The sequence below is a fragment of the Lycorma delicatula genome, chromosome 9, assembly GCF_047948215.1.
Source record: "Lycorma delicatula isolate Av1 chromosome 9, ASM4794821v1, whole genome shotgun sequence".
Taxonomy (NCBI): domain Eukaryota; kingdom Metazoa; phylum Arthropoda; class Insecta; order Hemiptera; family Fulgoridae; genus Lycorma; species Lycorma delicatula.
The window spans coordinates 43,878,106-43,895,971 of record NC_134463.1 but is presented as its reverse complement, the minus strand read 5'-3'; the positions used below and the strand labels follow the sequence as shown (position 1 = coordinate 43,895,971).

Below are 17,866 nucleotides of genomic sequence, written 5' to 3'. Positions count from 1 at the left end.
TAAGGAGGTATGAGAGTCAAGTCAAACCCCAACCCCAGCTTGGCAATAACATCAGCCAGCAGAACTTTTCAAATTTGATCTATAAATTCATGTCAGGATAGTTTTTTACTTATATTTACAAAAATTATTTTTTTTGGGTATTTTTTAAGTGTAAAAGAATTAGACACATGTATAAAATAAGTTAATTGATTTTTTTTAAATATTAAATATCATTAATTATATCTAATTGTTTTTATTTCTCTATTTAGCACCTAATCTTCTCATAGTACTATGAATCTACAGGATTAACTCAGAGTCCTTCAAAATTATTATATAATTTTTTTTTTTATTATTGGAACAAATGTGTTGTTTTAGTAGTGAGCTCTCAGAAAAACACTTCCTTCAAAATGATAGTGCCTCTTGTACCCTAGATGTTTTACAAACATCACAACTGTAAGGAAAACTAAAAGATAGTACATAATAACGAATTAACATACATAACACTCTTTATACTGTTAAACAATTGATTATACAAATTATCTCTAATAAGATGAAAAAAAGAAGAATCACCAAATGTGTATAACAAAATTCTTTACCGTAGAGTTCAAAAAAATAAATACTAACTTAACATATATAATATACCTATCAAAGATACCTCGTAACAAAATAATTTATGTAAAAAAAAAAATACCTTCAACCATTGAATTTTGTTGTTTACTGGAATCAGCAGCATGTTTACTATCACTAGCAGCACCAGATGTTTTTGATAAATTAATTCTTAATAGCACATTGTTGGTCATAGTCAACACAACCATTTCATTATTAACTGACAAATGAGTTACTTTGTCAGTTGGCTTAAAATTTACAGTCTGCTTAGCAAATATTGGAGTATCATCATCATCTAAATTCATGTTGATATATGCAATACTTGGGGCAGTGGGTTCCTGTAAATAAAATAGAGCAATAAATTAATACTAAACACAATTGATAATAACTAAACAAAAATAAAAGGCAAATAGAATGACGACACTCTTAGATGCTGCAAATAAAAGTAACCAACAGTGCTTGCATAACCTGTTTAGAACTTATAAATTAAATAATGCAATCTCTTTTCAATTTATTTTCCTCATAGGAAAAACAAAATTTGTTTGGCTACTTACTCACAGGCCCTATTCACAATCCTAATTAGGTATCTTTCATCTACCACAAAAAACTAAACTATAACACCTCCTTAGCAGAATATTATTAATATTCCTTATCAAGTTCTCAGTCTCATTCTTACATGATACAATAAATTAAATCATGTCAGAAAATATTTCTGTCTGTTAATCACGTGTAGGATGACCAACCTCTGCTTAGACTAGTAACTCTGATCCGGACTTCTGTTCCATTTGTAATACTGCACACCACTATATGGTCTAAATCTATATAATTTGGACAATATTAATAAATTGTTCTTCCATATCATAGAGTAAAGGCCCCATTCTTTTTTTAACTATAAGCAAACTTGTGAAATTAAATACAAAAGTAAGAATGTCTAATCACAAAACATGCCCAAATTTGAATTTCACATTTCATCTGTTTTGAATTTCATACTTGAAATTCAAAACAGACAAACAGGAAAAAAGATTAACAATATGTATTAGATCTCCTCAAAAAATTATAGAGATCTCAAAAATCAAACTTGTGTATAAAATAACTTTGATCACAATAAAACAGGGCATAAAAATTGTTGGCCAATTGACATTGAGCAATCTTGAACCACTTCTCAGATACTGAGGGCATAGCAGTTACATCCTGGATTATTTCTCACAAGCCAAAGGAATACAACCTTCCATATGCTAAAAAAATGCATCACCTATTAAGAAAAGTGATGTATTGAAGTTGGACTGTATATTAAAATACAAACCCCATTAATAGAAAATACAAATGCTAATTCAAAAGTAAAAATATTATTTCAATAAAATTTACGAAGAATGAAATATAAAGTATAACAGTTTTTTAATTCTTCATGTTTTCGGAGAGGTTCTCACCTCTAGTGCTACCTAAATTCGTACAGTAATTTGAAAATTATGCTGTTACTATAAGTAAAGTAGAGACTGATTCAGACATCTCCAAACCAAAATTGAAAATAAATCTCAATTAAAAATTAAATTCATTTAACATCACTTTATATTATACATTTTGCACTGCAGAAATAAATTCTAAATTATTATTACAGAAGAAATTAAAACTGCTCTCAGTTTTGTAATAAAGACACAAATCCACTTGAGAACACTTGTTTGCAGATACTAGTTTCAGTAAATTGACCAAAATGTCTCTTTCCGCATCATTTATTTTCGCATAAATCCTGCAGCATTCTAGTATTACTGCGGTTCCTTTCATGATAGCATCACAGAATTGAATATAAGAAAGACAAGTAAAATAACAACAATTGGCTATAAGATTTTTTAAAACTGTTATTGAACAACTCAAAAAAAAAACAGTGAAATTTTACTGAAGATAAGAAATGTTACACAGTTTTGTTAAAACCAATGATTGTTAACTTCAAGAATGACTACATAATGACGTATGATTCTGCAAGTACAAATGAATTAACAGACTAACAATTCGCTATCTAGACATAGCATACTACATTAACTTTTGCTGGGTTAAGGGTATATCATACAATATACTACAATAACTGCAATCCACAACTGCTCTGGCTAATAAATAAATGGCTGCTATTTTTTTTTTTTTTTTTTTAATAAAATCACGCTCATCACTAAGTTAGACTGATTGAATAAATTACAGCAACTCTCTTAAACCACTCATAACAAGCAAAACACTTTTCTGAATCCAAAGGATGAAGTTATTGAACTATACTGAAACTTGGTTTAGCCACAGCTTCAAACACCTAGTGACCCTTTGGCAGAATGAATAAATGCTCCAACCTCTTGGGACATCCACTTAGGTGATCTGCCCAGAGATTACAGCAGGTTTTGTTAAGATATTAAACACTGAAGTGTTTTCGCATCTGGCAAGCAGTTTCTACATCTAACCCAACATTCTCAACCTTTCAGTATTTGCGACCCAATTTTCAATCATAATTTTCATCACCCCCTCCTCTTATACAATAACAATATATACAATAATAATGTATTTTGAGTGTTTTCATGCTAAAGGTATACTACAACCTTAATTACCAAGAATTACGACCTTACAAATTACAAAGAAAAAGTAAGTTTATTGATATTTGGCAACACTGATCTGCTGCATTCACAAAATGAGAATCGATGCTTCTCTATTGCTCTCTGTCTTACATCCACCACATCGAACATTTTTGTGGCTTCACAAACCTGTGTAAATGCTGCACCTCATTCAATTCCAGCCAGTCTCAGTCAAGTTGATCCTTCTGTCACTATTAAAGCTACTGTGAATGTGTATGTTGTAAATTGCATATTAATTGCTAATTCACAATATTAAATATTCACAGCAGTAGATTTATACAGAATCATGGAAAAATTTTTAAGCGGGCATAAGTGAGCGTTAGACAATAATGAAGCATCACAAGTGTACAGATGAGTGTGGTTCCGAAAATAAAATCAAGAAACTATTCTCAAGAATACTTAAATTTTGGGTTTAAAAATACTGAAGTAAATGAAGAAGAAAGGTCCCTGTGTGTCATTTCCTCAAAACTTTTGGCAGCAGACAGCATGAAACGTAACAAACTTAAAAATTTGGAAACGCTTCATAGTGAGTACATTAACAAACTCCAAGAATTCTTGGAACTAAACTTAAAATCATATGTAAAGTAAATATCAATTTTTAAAAAAACCTTGTGAATGAAAAAGTTTTACTTCCCTCTTATAAATTTTCATATAAAATAGCCAGATGAAAAACACCATTGGTGAAGAGCTTATTTTGCCAGCTGCAATTAAGATTGTAAAAACTATGTTTGGAGATAATTTTGCCAAACAATTGCAGTCCATACCTCTATCAAATGATACGGTTGGCCATCAAATTGATGATATAGCTGAAGATGTACAGAATCAGCTTTTTGGGAAGTTGCCTGACAAATTATTTTCAATTCAGCTTGATGAGGTAACAGATAGCAATAAAGGTGCCCATTCCATTGCCTATCTTCAATTTTGTGATAGTGTCAGCAGTAAAAAAACTACTTTTCTGCAAAACAATAGAACTCAAAGCAACAGCACTCGCATTATTTACTATCTTAAATGACTTTATAAACAAGGAATGAGCACCAATGGTGCTCATTCATGTCTGGAAGATTCCAAAGTATACAAGCACTTGTGAAACAAAAATCTTCACAGTATTTCTGGACACATTACATGATCCACAGAAAGGATCTGGCTTCCAAAGAAATGAGTCCTGGTCTGAATATTATGCTAATGGCAGTTGTAACCATAGTAAATTATATATAAATGAGACCCCTAAAATCAAGAATCTTTTCTTCATTTTGTAAAGACATCGGTGTAGTCCATTCAGCAATACTATTTTATGACAAGGCAAGATAGGAAATTTTTGGAACGTGTTTATAAATTAAGAGATGAAATCACCATTTTTCTAGAAGAGGAAAACTGACCGGAAGCCGAGAAGGTTAATTTGTGATGGAATTGAGCTACTTGATCAGTATATTCGAGAAATTAAATGCCTTGAGTCTTCAACTCAAAGGAGCAAATACATATATGTTGGATACAAGTGATAAAGCTATTGCTTTTTATAGAAAATTGGAATTGTGGAGCAGAAATTTAAAACAAAAAACCTAGAAATATTTGCAAATGTGGATGAATGTGTTAAAACTTACAAGGCTGAAGAATAACGTGTAAAAGTTGTTTTTGTAACCATTGAAAATCATTTAGCTATGCTGACAAAGAATTTTAAAAAGTATTTTCTTGCTGACGACTACTTGGTAGCAAGTTATGAGTGGGTTAGGAACCCATTCCCCCAAAGGGCTCTCAACTGCCTAAGAAGAGATCTTCATAGACCTCACAACAAGTGGCGAAACCAAAACACAACAAAGTAATAAATCACTCTTTGAATTTTAGGCAGGGGTGGATGATTAGTTTTCTGCACTAAAAACAAGAGCATTTCCTATACTATTACCATTTTCAACATCCTACCTTTTTCTGCATTGGCTGCTTTGAAGACAAAATATAGATCTCAACTAAATATAGAAAAAGAAAGAGTGTCTATTTCTAATATTAAATTCTCCTTCGAAAAACTTTGCTTGCAAGATAGGCTCAAGGGAGTCACTAATAATTATTTAACTTGTTTTTAATTTAGTATTGGTAAGTTAATTATTAAATACATTGTGCAGTACTGCTACAATCGTATTTATAAGTGTATTTTATTATTTATTATGTCAGAATGTATTTTGTTTTACTTTCCTTTCAGTAAATTAAAAAGTTTTTTTAATAATATTTTATTTTTGATATGCTTACATTCCCCTAGGGGGGCACGACCCACAGGCTGAAAAACACTGATTAATTAATATCTAATCAATGAAGAATTAATATTTCCAGTGTAACAAAAATACACTGTCTCGCTGTGCAAAATATTTCCTGCAATTAATTTTCCTGGATTAAAAGCTTTAAGCAATTTCTCTTGGATCAACTCAACACAATGAATCCAAGATTTTACGTGGAAATAAACCTTGCAACCCATTGATCCTGGATGAGAGTAACAGTTAATCTATATTTCAAGCTGACAACAGCACATGTGGTTGGAGGGACAATGACATTATCTACAGGTCACTATGATCACTTATATCCATAATAAGCAACAATACAATACTCAAAAGTTGTTAATAGTTTTACAGCAAAGAGTTTAAAAACTGACAGTTCAGGGGCATCTGAATCACTCTGTATAATAATGATGATAAAAAATGAATGAATTTAACTTTAAATCTCTTAATCTGAAAATCTAATATTATTAAAATAGTCAAAAATATTCTCTTCATAAGTAAAGAAACACTAATATATATATATATATATATATATATATATATATATATAATTATTTACAACAGTAAAAGATTGTATTTATCCCTCTTACATAAACAAACTTTAGCGCTAAACATTGTACCCTAAACTAGATTTATTAACAACCAATGAAAAATTTATATAATGTAATATACATACCAACTGTGGTGTACTTGTAGTAATATTCCTCTGCGATTCTTGTTCATATTGATCAAACAAAGATGCCATTTTTACTAATAAATAAATCTGCAATTATCACAAAAATAAAACAGCCTGATGTGTAAAAAATAAAAGTAAACAATACTATATTTAAGAGGCATGTATTGATAAACAGTAACTTCTAGAAAGTAAAACTTTCAAAAACTAGCCCTTATTACCTTTTTTAAATTATTTTCATTTTTGCTTGACGCAAGTTAATCTTTTTAATCTAGTAATGTTAATTCCACAGATTCCATGCTTAATTAAGTAATTATCATCAATTAATATTAATAGTTTATTTATAAAAATAACACTTTATTAACATTTTGTTTGTTAGTCCATTAGTTCACACATCATTTAGCTGAAATTAATTTAATGAAACTTTTTGAATGAACTTGGCTTAAACATGATCAAGATTTTAAAATAAGACTACGCCACTGTTGAAAACCCCATTTATTTATTCATTCAAGATAAAAATGGATTTTAAAACAAATCTGAGCTCAAAAATTTTAATTTAAAAAAATATGTTTTGACTTTTGAATAGATTCCTTGGTCCCTTCTAGTGATTAGGTTTTTGTGATTAACTCACCAGGATGCATTCTAAAAAAAACTTAAAAAAGGGCAGAAAGAAAAATTTGAAACAAGGTTAAGAAAACAAAATATTATTTTGTTCAATTCAAAGGGGGGAACTTAATATAGTACTCAAGTTGTATTTTATAAAAATAACTGAATTACGTGGATATTACATATATACATGAATTTAAACACTGGCCTAAAAGTAAAATTTCATTCTGAACCTACCTCATTGCAAAAATGATTTTTCAATAATTTACACTTGAATGATAGAACTTGAAAAACTTAAGAAACAGGAAATAACCTAAAGCAAATAAAATTGAAATAACAATCCTTAAATTAGTAACTTTTCGTTATTTTTTTTTTTTTTTTTTTTTTACTTGTTCAATTTGTTATTAAATATAAAAGAACTGATAACAGCAAGAGTAATGAAATAATTCATGCATGTCCAAAATAACATGTAAAAACAATGAAAAACGGGGAAAATAATACCCTTGTGAAGTTAGGTTACTGTTCACATAAACTGAACAACAATTCAATTATTATTAATCAAGAAAGAATATATAATTGTAATTACTAACCTCGTACTTTAGTCACAGATAAATAACAAGCAGATCCAATAATTTCCCAGAAGTGTCGATTGGGAAATCTTTTAGAAAAATCTACATCATAATTAAAAACATTAGAAACTTAACCAGCCTAACCTCAAATCATGGCATTGGTTGCTATCATCTGTAACGTAAACGTTCATCAGCTGTAAGAGTCACTAATCCAAACCAGTTGCGACTGATAATGAGGAGAAATTTTTTACCCCCAAGTGAAACAAAAGAATTCTTTCGAACACACCATACCCCAGTTTTACAAATACAGAATATATGTATATTGTCAAAAAAAATTTAAATGCATTATAATAATTAAATTTCGTTTTTGCTTTATATAACTTACGACATAGTGCTCAAAATCAATACGATTGAAAATAAAATAAAAAGATTAAAATTAAAAAAGAACTACACTGTCGAATTATTTCTCTTTAAATATTTACAAGGAATAAAAATAAATTCATTACTGGACACTTATTTTAATAATGACGCATCCACTGCTGGCGAATATAATAAAGCCTCTCAGATACGAATGATTGTAGGGAAATGTAATATCTCTTGCGGACCAACAAGTACTGCTGCCTAGTGTTTTGGTGCATCAAAGGTTAGGAAGAAAGCTTCAAGCTTCATAAAAAATAACTAGGTATATAAGACCAAGATTTTTTCTGGAAGTCAACCAGAATAATAATACCATAAAAAATGCAACAAAGTCTCAGAATGGGAGTACAAAATGGAGAGAAAAGTTTTAATGAAGTTTGTAACCTGAAACATAATTTCACTTTATCAAGTATTAGCTCCAAAAGTTCTTATAGATAAATAAACCAACTTAATCTGTGAATTCTTATAATCCAAGATATAAGGTAGCCCAATAATGGTACAATCATGAACAGACATTGGTTTGCTTGGCATTTCTCTCACCACCACCTTATTCGGTCGCCCTATAGCATAAGACCAAATGTCCGTGCCACAAAACGGTTTAGCGACCAATATCCTAATTATCTCCTAGAGCTTACCTAACACTGCGTGAGCGGAATAAGCGTGGTGTCCTACCACACTTGCTTGCGTGTCCCCCCGCTCGCTTGTCATATATTTCTAAAATGGATAGGCATACCCCGTCTACGTACTAAAATATATGGCTTGTCAATAAACTAAAATTTATTCCTTCAAGGACAGCAATTTTCTTCCACGCATAGGTCGATGAATGCCAGCAAGTACTTGTCTACCCCATGTTATAGCGCTTGGAGCTATATTTCACCGATTGTCAGCCATTTCTTGTGGATAGCTTCCTACAGCAAGCGTTAGAAGTCTTATATGCCTTAAACTACTGATGCCGGTTGAACAAAGCAACAGCATCAAGGAATTCCCCACACGATCCGACAATACGGCTCACGCCACATTAACTCGCCGCTTATGAGTGGCCAATTTTCCCCGTTACCACTAAGTTTCAGGGTGGCCTGTGTTCTGGCCCTCCCAAGAGCTGGGCAGTTGAACATCATGTGTTCATTCGACTGGACCTCCCCGCAGACGCGCAGCTCGTCAGCTGCCAGGGGGAACCAAAACAAATATTGGTTCAAATTCGCGTGGTTGAAGAGCACTTGGGCTCCCGTTGCCCTTAAAAACGAACTAGAGGCATACCATCCCACCAAGTCCTATAAATCTATACAAGGACCTACCCTTAGTCGTGGCGTGCCATTCTTCCATCGCGAGGCTGTAAAGCCTTCTCTGCAGGCGGGAGATGGGCAACTGTTTGAAATTTAGAACCGGTGCATTGCGATCACCGTTCCGCCACGGTACTGACCCGGCTCGAAACTGCATTCCAAATTCCTCGGCCTCCCTATCTATTCGCAACTTCCACATGGCTGCCTGAAATTTCACCACTAAATCAACTGGGAGACCCTTTCCGAATACGGTGGTAGCCTCATAGGAGGTTGTTTTAAACATACCAGTGCATAATTAAGACTCTGCGCTGAGCACTCCTTAAATTTTGAATAAATGCTCAATTTCTTTCCAACCTATATGCCCAAACGGACGCAGCATAAGAGGTCATACTTTCGAAGACACTTTGTATAAATGACGGCCCGACAGCGGGTAATCCTTCCGAGCAATTCTCCTAAGCTTGTGCATCACAGAGACGGCGTTCGCTGCTATTTGCCTAATGCGGTTGCTAAACAGTAACTAACTTCTCATCAAACAAAACACCTGGGTACTTATGAACTCGGCTGATTACACAGCCCTTTATAGTTAATATAGGTGTTACAACTGTACGATAATTTGTCTGCACCCTTGAGAAGCATAAACTTCGTCTTGGGCACAGAAATGGCCGTGACTCATACGACGGTGAATTGCTCATCAGAAAACTGGGGCATCCAGAAGATACCCAACGAAACCGAGCCGACTACAATCGCAGAGAGTGGCCGTCCCCATGAGATTTGATGACATCAACTCCGTGGAAGCCGACCACTCTATCACCGACCATGTACGGCTCCTGGACCAAGAGGATCTCGAGGTCGTATTCTTCAAGGATCCTCATGGCTTCATTGGTAGAATGATGCAGGTTTAAATGCCCCAGGCGCAAGAATTCGATATGGTGACGACCGTCCTCGAAAGCTTCCCCCAATTCAGCCGTCGCCATACGCCGTATTATTCACGATCTTCGCCCGGGCTATGTCGTGTGACCTGCATTGCTTGTTCCCGATTCGGTATCCGGCATCAAAGCCTTTCACCAAGCACAGAAAGCGCACTTTGCAGGCGCGGTCTTATTAGGGAAGTTAGCTGCCCTGTGCCCAGAAAGAGCGCAATGACCACACATCTCCGACTGTGCTCTACAACGGAGCGAGGTGTGACCAAAGCTTTGACATTTGAGCACCGAGGTACTTCTGTATGGTCGACAGCCCTGCAAAAGGCCGACCCAAGGCACAGCCGACCACCGGCCACAAAGACCTGCCAGATCTTTGGCAAGGTTTTAATTAAATTATCCAGTGGCTCTTTGGGGCCTCTTTCCACCCCAACTGCCGAACCATCCTGGTGCCCTTGAAGAAACGTCCTCGACAGCCATATCCAACATAGGATTTTGGTTGTGTATAGCCTTCAGAATTTCGGGCTCCTCTACTCTCGTTGCCCTCGGCAAATTGTAGATCAATATTTGCGGCCTCAGCTCAACCAGCAACTGAGTCTTCAGCCCGATCTTCTTAAGAACGTCCGCCTCCAGCAGTCTTTTCGCCTGCTGCTCATTTACAACCTCCAGTATGACGCCATTCTTCCTTGTTTTTGTGACCCGGGAAATCTGGAACTTCACCAGCTTGAAACCCCTGACTCCCTCCACCACCTGGTGAACCTTGCTTGAGAGTCTTGACACAACTGTATCAAGGGCACGGTTGGAACCCTGGAGGCTTTCACACTCTAAAGCCAGCTCAGCATCCATCAAACTACACTCAGACAGGTAAGAGTCGACTAACTGTCGAGCCTCCTTCTTTGAGGAGAATTTAGTCCATGCGGACTGCATGTCCTCGATCCTCCCCAAACCATCTGGTCCATTAGCCATTAGTTCCAATTGAAGATCCCTGTATCAGCCCCATTAGTCCCTTGTGACTAATGGGGTGTTATAATGGGTAAATGTGATGTATTACTCGTTTCAAAAATGAAATCAGCCCAGTAAGTTTTGTAACAAATTTTTCTATTTTTTGCATGGAACGCTTAACATTGTTTATTATCTATTATATATATTTAACATATATATTTTTTTAAACAAAATTCTAAATTAGTAACATATTATGATAATATAAATGTAGTGTCTTTGCATTTACTAATAGGGTCTGACTTGTTCATACATTTTAAAAACCTCTAAGAGAATTAGAATTATTTAATTCATATTAGATTATTTTACCTTTGCATGCTTATGGAATTAATTTTATAAAGTTTAATGTAATGTAAGCTTATGTAATAGACAATAGGTAATAAACAATGTAAGCGTTCCATGCAAAAAAATAGAAACATTTGTTACAAAACTCTTACTGGGCCGATTTCATTTATTAAACAATGAATAATACATCACTTTTAGAGAAATAATACAATTCTTATATTTATTCACTATTTTGCATGGAACACTTAAACATTGATTATTATCTATTATTGTGCATCTATTGCTTATTACATATATTTAACATGTATTTTTTTTAAACAAAATTCTAGATTAATAACATATTTTGATAATAAAAATGTAGTGTCTTATGTTTTTTGATATCAGTATTGTTTTATTAAAAACAGTTTTATTTATATTACAGAAATTTTTGTTTTTTGAGCAGAAGAAATGATATCTGCAAGACTCTTACCGTATGGTTTACAATTCATTATAATTTTTTTGGATATCAGTGCGTTTTGTTAGATTATTCTCTTATTATTTTTTTTTTATGAATTACTTATTGTTATCTTATGGATCTATTATTAACATTTATTGCCATTCTAGAACAAACAAATATACATATTTTGAATTTCATGGCCAATTTTTTTTGTTGATAGTCATATCATTCACTTCATACCAAATTTTTCCTTTTTTAATAAAACTAACCTTCGCAAATCAAAGATCCATTACTTATTTTGTAAGTGTAATCCTTGATTTTTATTGTTAAATTCAATTTTACCAATCAAATTTTGTTAGTTTTATTTATTCCTTTTTTTAATAAAACTATGTAGTATAATCTCTTTTAAACTAATAGTTACATTTTTTTTAAAGTGATGGGAATTAAAAAAATTGTTTCATCTTCAGTACTTTCATTTACATAACAGCATTTACTATTAAAACAAGCTGTAGTATATTTTCTTTTATATTTTATTATTTCAAGTACATTTTCAAGACTTTGTATGCTACCTACTACTATAGTACTATACTATCAAGTACTGCTATCTAGCAGTGTGATTCGTAGTCACAATAAAAAAATGAATAAAATTACATATTCAAGTCCCACGGTTCATCAAATGGAAATAAAAAATTGTCTAACAAAATTCGAGATATTTTTTGAAAGTTTTCTTAATACAAATCTAAGTTAACTGAAATATAATGTTTTCATGCTTATTTTTTTACCCCATTTTCATTTCACTTTTAGGTTAGGTCGTATTTGGAATTTTAATGTAGATCGTTGACTTCGCTGTCTGCAAACTCTTGTGTCTCTTACTGTCAGAGTTCTAACAAACTCCGTGATACAGAGAAAGCTCATCTTTATTTGTAACCGAAAAAAAACTCAATCACAGTTCTTTTTTTTTAGACATAATGCTACTATGAGCATAATACTATATATGAGCAACTTACAACCTTGAATCACAAATTAGTTTTTGAAAATGGTCATTTAAAAAAAAAATAATAATGATGATTCAGAAATTTTCTTTGGTATTGGATAGACGGGTAAACGTTGCTAGCATAAATGCCTACAAAATCTGGATATATAAATAAAATACAGTATATATATCACATACTATAAAAATATTTAACTATAATAAAAAAACTGTACATCCATACAACTTAACCAGCTAGGTCAATGACAAAAATGTTATACATAATTAAATCAAAACAAGTATTAAAACAATTTTATTCACAAAATGTTCTACAATATATTATTACAAATATACAACAAACACTGCAGAAAACCTTAACATTACAATTATAAATTGTACATGAAGACTTGTTTACAGCAGAATTTAACAAATAAATATTCTTTTAAATCATCATTATTACATGATTAGAAGACTTAAGTAACAATAACCACTCTTTACACACACAACAGTGCAGCTTTGTAAACTTAAAACACTAATATAAATAATCTACAAGTAAATTGTTTTTAGATGAACATGTTCTTATAATGCTGCTGTTATTAGATGGGAAAATATATAGTGATTTTACTATTAATCCATCAAGTATTTTTAATACCATATTACTTTCCCCTGCAACAGAGAATTATTTACAAAATAAAAAGGATGAAGCATCTAATTAAAATACTACTAACACCACCACCACCACCACAACTACTACTGCTAACAACAATAATAACACAGTCTACAAAAAGCACCATGATTATACTTCACTAATTTCAACATTTTAACTATACTGGCTTACTCCAACCTGAGAATAATTGGAATGAATCCAACACGTATTGATGTAGTACATTTACATTAGTGTTTTACCTGATCTGTCTGTAATATAAGCTGCTACAAATGAGACTAAGTAAGTTGTCTCAACAACGGGCTAAAATGTAGTGCTAAGTACAGTCATACTTCCCTTAATCGACTTCTTTTAATACTGGACAGTTTTAAATTCCCCGGCAGTTTTTTAGTGGTATTAATGGATAAAATACTTCTCAATAACGGATGTGGACAATGAATATACCCATAAAATCTGTTCAATCAGTTCTAACAAACAGACAGCAGGAATAAAACTTGTAATTTTTATTGTTTTATTATATAAATATGACTAATTTCTTTATCTGTTGTGAATTGCATCAATTCTCGCCTAAACTTTGATGTTATGATTTCAATCAATTCATCATCAGTTGCTGTGCACGTGTGTACTGTACACTGAATACATGTAATATTTTTGTTACAGTATAGTACTATATTTTTTATTGTAGTACAAACGCCTACTGTACCCTTTAATCTTGTGAATTTTATAAAAGTCGTTACATCCATCGTTATTGCAACTTGAAATGTCTAAAAAATGTAAATGCTTGACATTAAAAGAAAAAGTAGCAATTATAAATGTCTATGAATAAGAAAAACTAGTGTGCGTGAAATGGCAAAAATGTTTTGATATTGGAAAAAAATCAGATAAGCAATATTTTAAAAAGTAAACTTGATATCATAAAGTCATGGACTGAAATTACAATCAGTTAAGTGGCCGTGTATTTCCTAAAATATCAGACCTGGTGGTTGACAATTTGACTCGAGTGGTTTTGCAGGGCTCGTGCTAATGACATGCGAAAACCACACAAATTGCTTAAGAAATCTGTTACAATGAGTTTAAAGTGTCAGTGGGTAGGTTAGATAAATTCCGAATTAGACGTAATGTTTCATTTAAAAATATTTGTGGTGAAATATCTGGGACTGCAGATGAAAATTTGGAGTCTGAGAGGAAGGAAAAATTAAATGAAATATGTGTGTGCTAAAATGAAAGAAACATTTTTAACTGTGATGAGACTACTCTTTTTTTTCCGAGCTTTGACCAGTAAAACAATGTGTTGAAAGAGGAAAAATGCAACACACCAGGTTGATCTAGCGGTCAATTAATCATTGCAAATCAGCTGATTTTGAAGTCAACAATTCTAAGATTCAAATCCTAGTAAAGGATACGGACTAGTACTTTTATACGGATATGAGTACTATATTGTGGATATCGGGAGTTCTTTGGTGGTTGCATTTCAATTAACCACAACCTGTACAAGTCTTGAACAGTCTCAGGGTTGGTCGACCTCAGAGTGTTCAAGATTACACTTCTTTTATTCATACACATCACCCTCTGCTAATAACTTATGGTGGTTCCATTGGCTAAACAGAAAAAGAAAGAAGAAGAGGAAAATGTATAGGGGGGAAGAAATCAAAAGAAATCCTGATTGTTATGTTGGCAGTGAATATGTCAGGTGAATTTGAAAAACCATTAATAATTGGCAAACCTGCAAATTCACGACATTTAAGGATGAAAACACAAATTCATTAGAAATTGAATGGAGTTCAAATAAAAAATTCTGGATGACTAGGGACATCATGATGGACTGGTTATTAAGGCACGATTGTAGATTGGGAAGGCAAAACAGGAAAATCACACTATTCTTGGACAATGCAAAATCCCACCCTAATGTTAGCTTATAAAATATAAAATTGATACTTCTTCCCCTAATATACTGCAGTATGTCAAACTCTTGATCAGGGAATCATTCAGAACTTTAAAATTCAGTACAGAAAAAAGGTGTTATGGTATTTATTGTCAGCAGTGAAAGAAGTTATAGATGCTGATAGGGTTTTTAAAAGCAATAGTGTGCTGGATGCAGTTTTAGAATTCATATGGCAATAAAGCAGATTACTACTACGACAGAGAAATTGTTTCGTAAAACCCAGCATTACACCTCCACAACAAATTAACTTCAATTCTGACATGGAAAATCTTACTGAGCCAAATGAAAATTTTGTGGAACAGAGTGAATTTCAAGAACTTAATGAACCGTTTTGAAACTACAGAGTATCCAAATAATGACGACGTGCTCAACACAGAGGACATATCAACTGATACCTGCGATCTTGGTGCCGCCTCAGATTTGATTACTTCCAAAATGAACAACAATGAATCCGAATTTACCATTACGAGTAAGGAAGCGATAGAAGATATTAGAAAATTATAGTAATATTTCTTACAAAATCGATTACCAGAAGGAGTTACTTAATATCAGAAGTGCAGTTGTTTATTAAGAAAAATATGAACTTGACTAAAATAAAATAGACAGCTACTTTAAACCATCTATGTATAAATAAATTGCACATGTCGGTATTTGATTTTTTTTTTTTACATTATTTTTTGTACATGTCTTTTTATTAATATTTTTGCATACTGTAAATTCTTTGATTAATATTTTTATAGCTTACATAGTTTTATATTCAATTTTAATATAGTACAGTAATTTTATTCTCTATTTTATTGCTAAAATTACAGTAGTACAGTAATTTTTTTTTTTATTAAACTATGAACATAGAAAACAGTGTTTTATTTTCAGAAAATCAATAAAAAAAACTTGAATTTTTACAAAATTGTTTTAATTAGCACTAATTCTTTTTAAATTTTAATTTACATGAAATAAATATGCAATACTGTTGTTCTATTCAAGGTGTTTTTTTTTCTGTACAATAACCAGACACAATAATGTATTTGCATTTTTCTGAAGAACGGACACCTCTAAATAACAGACGGATTATTGTTGTTCACAAGCTGTATTCAATATTGCGAAGTTTTACTGTATATGCTAATAATAATCAAAAGTTTATAAATAGATCAAATTTTTGTAACATGAGTAGTATAAGTATTAAAGATAATATATTATGTATAAATTATCTACTTCCTCTATACTGCAACAATATGAAGCTTGGATTTGGGCAGAACTATTTCGGGTTGATCCTCAACTTGTTACAATGATCTTCTTAATTTAGTAAAATTAAATAGTCAATAAATCTCCTTGAACAAATCTCAGAAAAGGTACATTTATTGCTCTTTATTTATCTTACAATAATCCTACAACACACTGTTTTCAGTATCAATCTTAATGCAATAACTCATTCCCACTGAATGCTTTTTACATATTCCAATGTTGTGTTAACTGTTACATATCTCAAAACATTCATGAACGGAATTTATACATTGAGAATTTAAGATTTTTAATAAGTCTTTTCCTTAAATAGCTGCACTTGCTTGGTGAAATTTTATTTTGTAATGGTTATCTCAGCATTTTAGTTTAAGTTTTTGTATTCTTTGATGAATTGTGTTGTACCATAGTTAGAACTTCAGGTTTTTGGACTACTTTATACCCATTAGAATAAAACTTTTGTGAAGTAAATTTCTGGCATAATTATAAATAATTAATATATCATCATAGCATTTAAGTTTTTTTACAGATATGACAAAAAAAATCAGAAATTTCCTCAAATCTACGGAAGGCACTTAAAAAAGGTTTTTAACTAAAAGAATCAATTATGAAAGTAGATAAGATAGGCACAAGAAATAAATTACAGGATTTAACTATAAGTAATAATATAAAAAGTAAAGGTAATTGATTGAAGACAGAAACATTATCCAATTGTAATTAAGAAAATTAGAACTATGTAATATTGGAAGTAGAAACAAATTTCAACAGAATGGATTAACTACCTAATAGTGTCAGCTAATGTCCCTCAATCACACAACTATTTCTTCAAGTCACTGTAGGTATTTCAAATGTTGAAACAACAGTGGTACAAAAAAAAAGTGTACCATAAATGATTGAATTGGATTATTCAACATTAATTACCGGATGAAACCAGTAATTAGTGTCAATGTTTAACCCCCACATAACTATCCTAGCATTTTAACTAATGTAACAGAGGATTCAGGTGATTTGAAACTTAATGGTGACAAAGCAGGCCTCTACTGGGAACGTATTCTATAGCATATGTGTACAGCTGAAGAAGAAATAAATGAGTTGGTTTCATTTAAAATCATACTAAATGAAGATGTTAATTACTATTTATGTGTCAATGATTGTCTGATTAGTAGTGTTAATGATGGTCATTATAGCAACTAATAAATACATTTAATGAAAGATTAAAATACCAATATTTTTATTTTTTTGGTTTATTTAGTAAACAAAACACATTTTTACAGTACTTTTAATCATTTCTATAAAATACACAAAGTAAATTATTAGAATATTATTGTTTTATACAGATTATACTCAGGGATTACTTAAGAATAACAAAATTTTACTATTTATCTATTTTACAAGAAAACTGAAATCTGTAATTATAGTAGTAGTA

At 31.9% G+C, this 17,866-nt stretch overlaps 1 protein-coding gene across 2 annotated transcripts in view; it reads right to left on the bottom strand.

Annotated features, from left to right (window-relative positions):
• dor (vacuolar protein sorting-associated protein 18 dor) overlaps positions 1–7,482 on the bottom strand; it is a 68,448-nt gene extending 60,966 nt beyond the window's left edge. The window contains exons 1-3 of one of the 2 annotated variants that reach the window (XM_075374557.1): positions 7,316–7,482; positions 6,123–6,209; positions 671–923 (exon numbers count right to left, since the gene is read on the bottom strand). In XM_075374557.1, the coding sequence (XP_075230672.1) occupies positions 671–923; positions 6,123–6,191 (322 nt within the window). In that variant the 5' untranslated portion in view covers positions 6,192–6,209; positions 7,316–7,482. The remainder of the gene's footprint in view (positions 1–670; positions 924–6,122; positions 6,210–7,315) is intronic. The other variant, XM_075374558.1, reaches the window with a different exon arrangement.
• Positions 7,483–17,866: the final 10,384 nt, after the last annotated feature.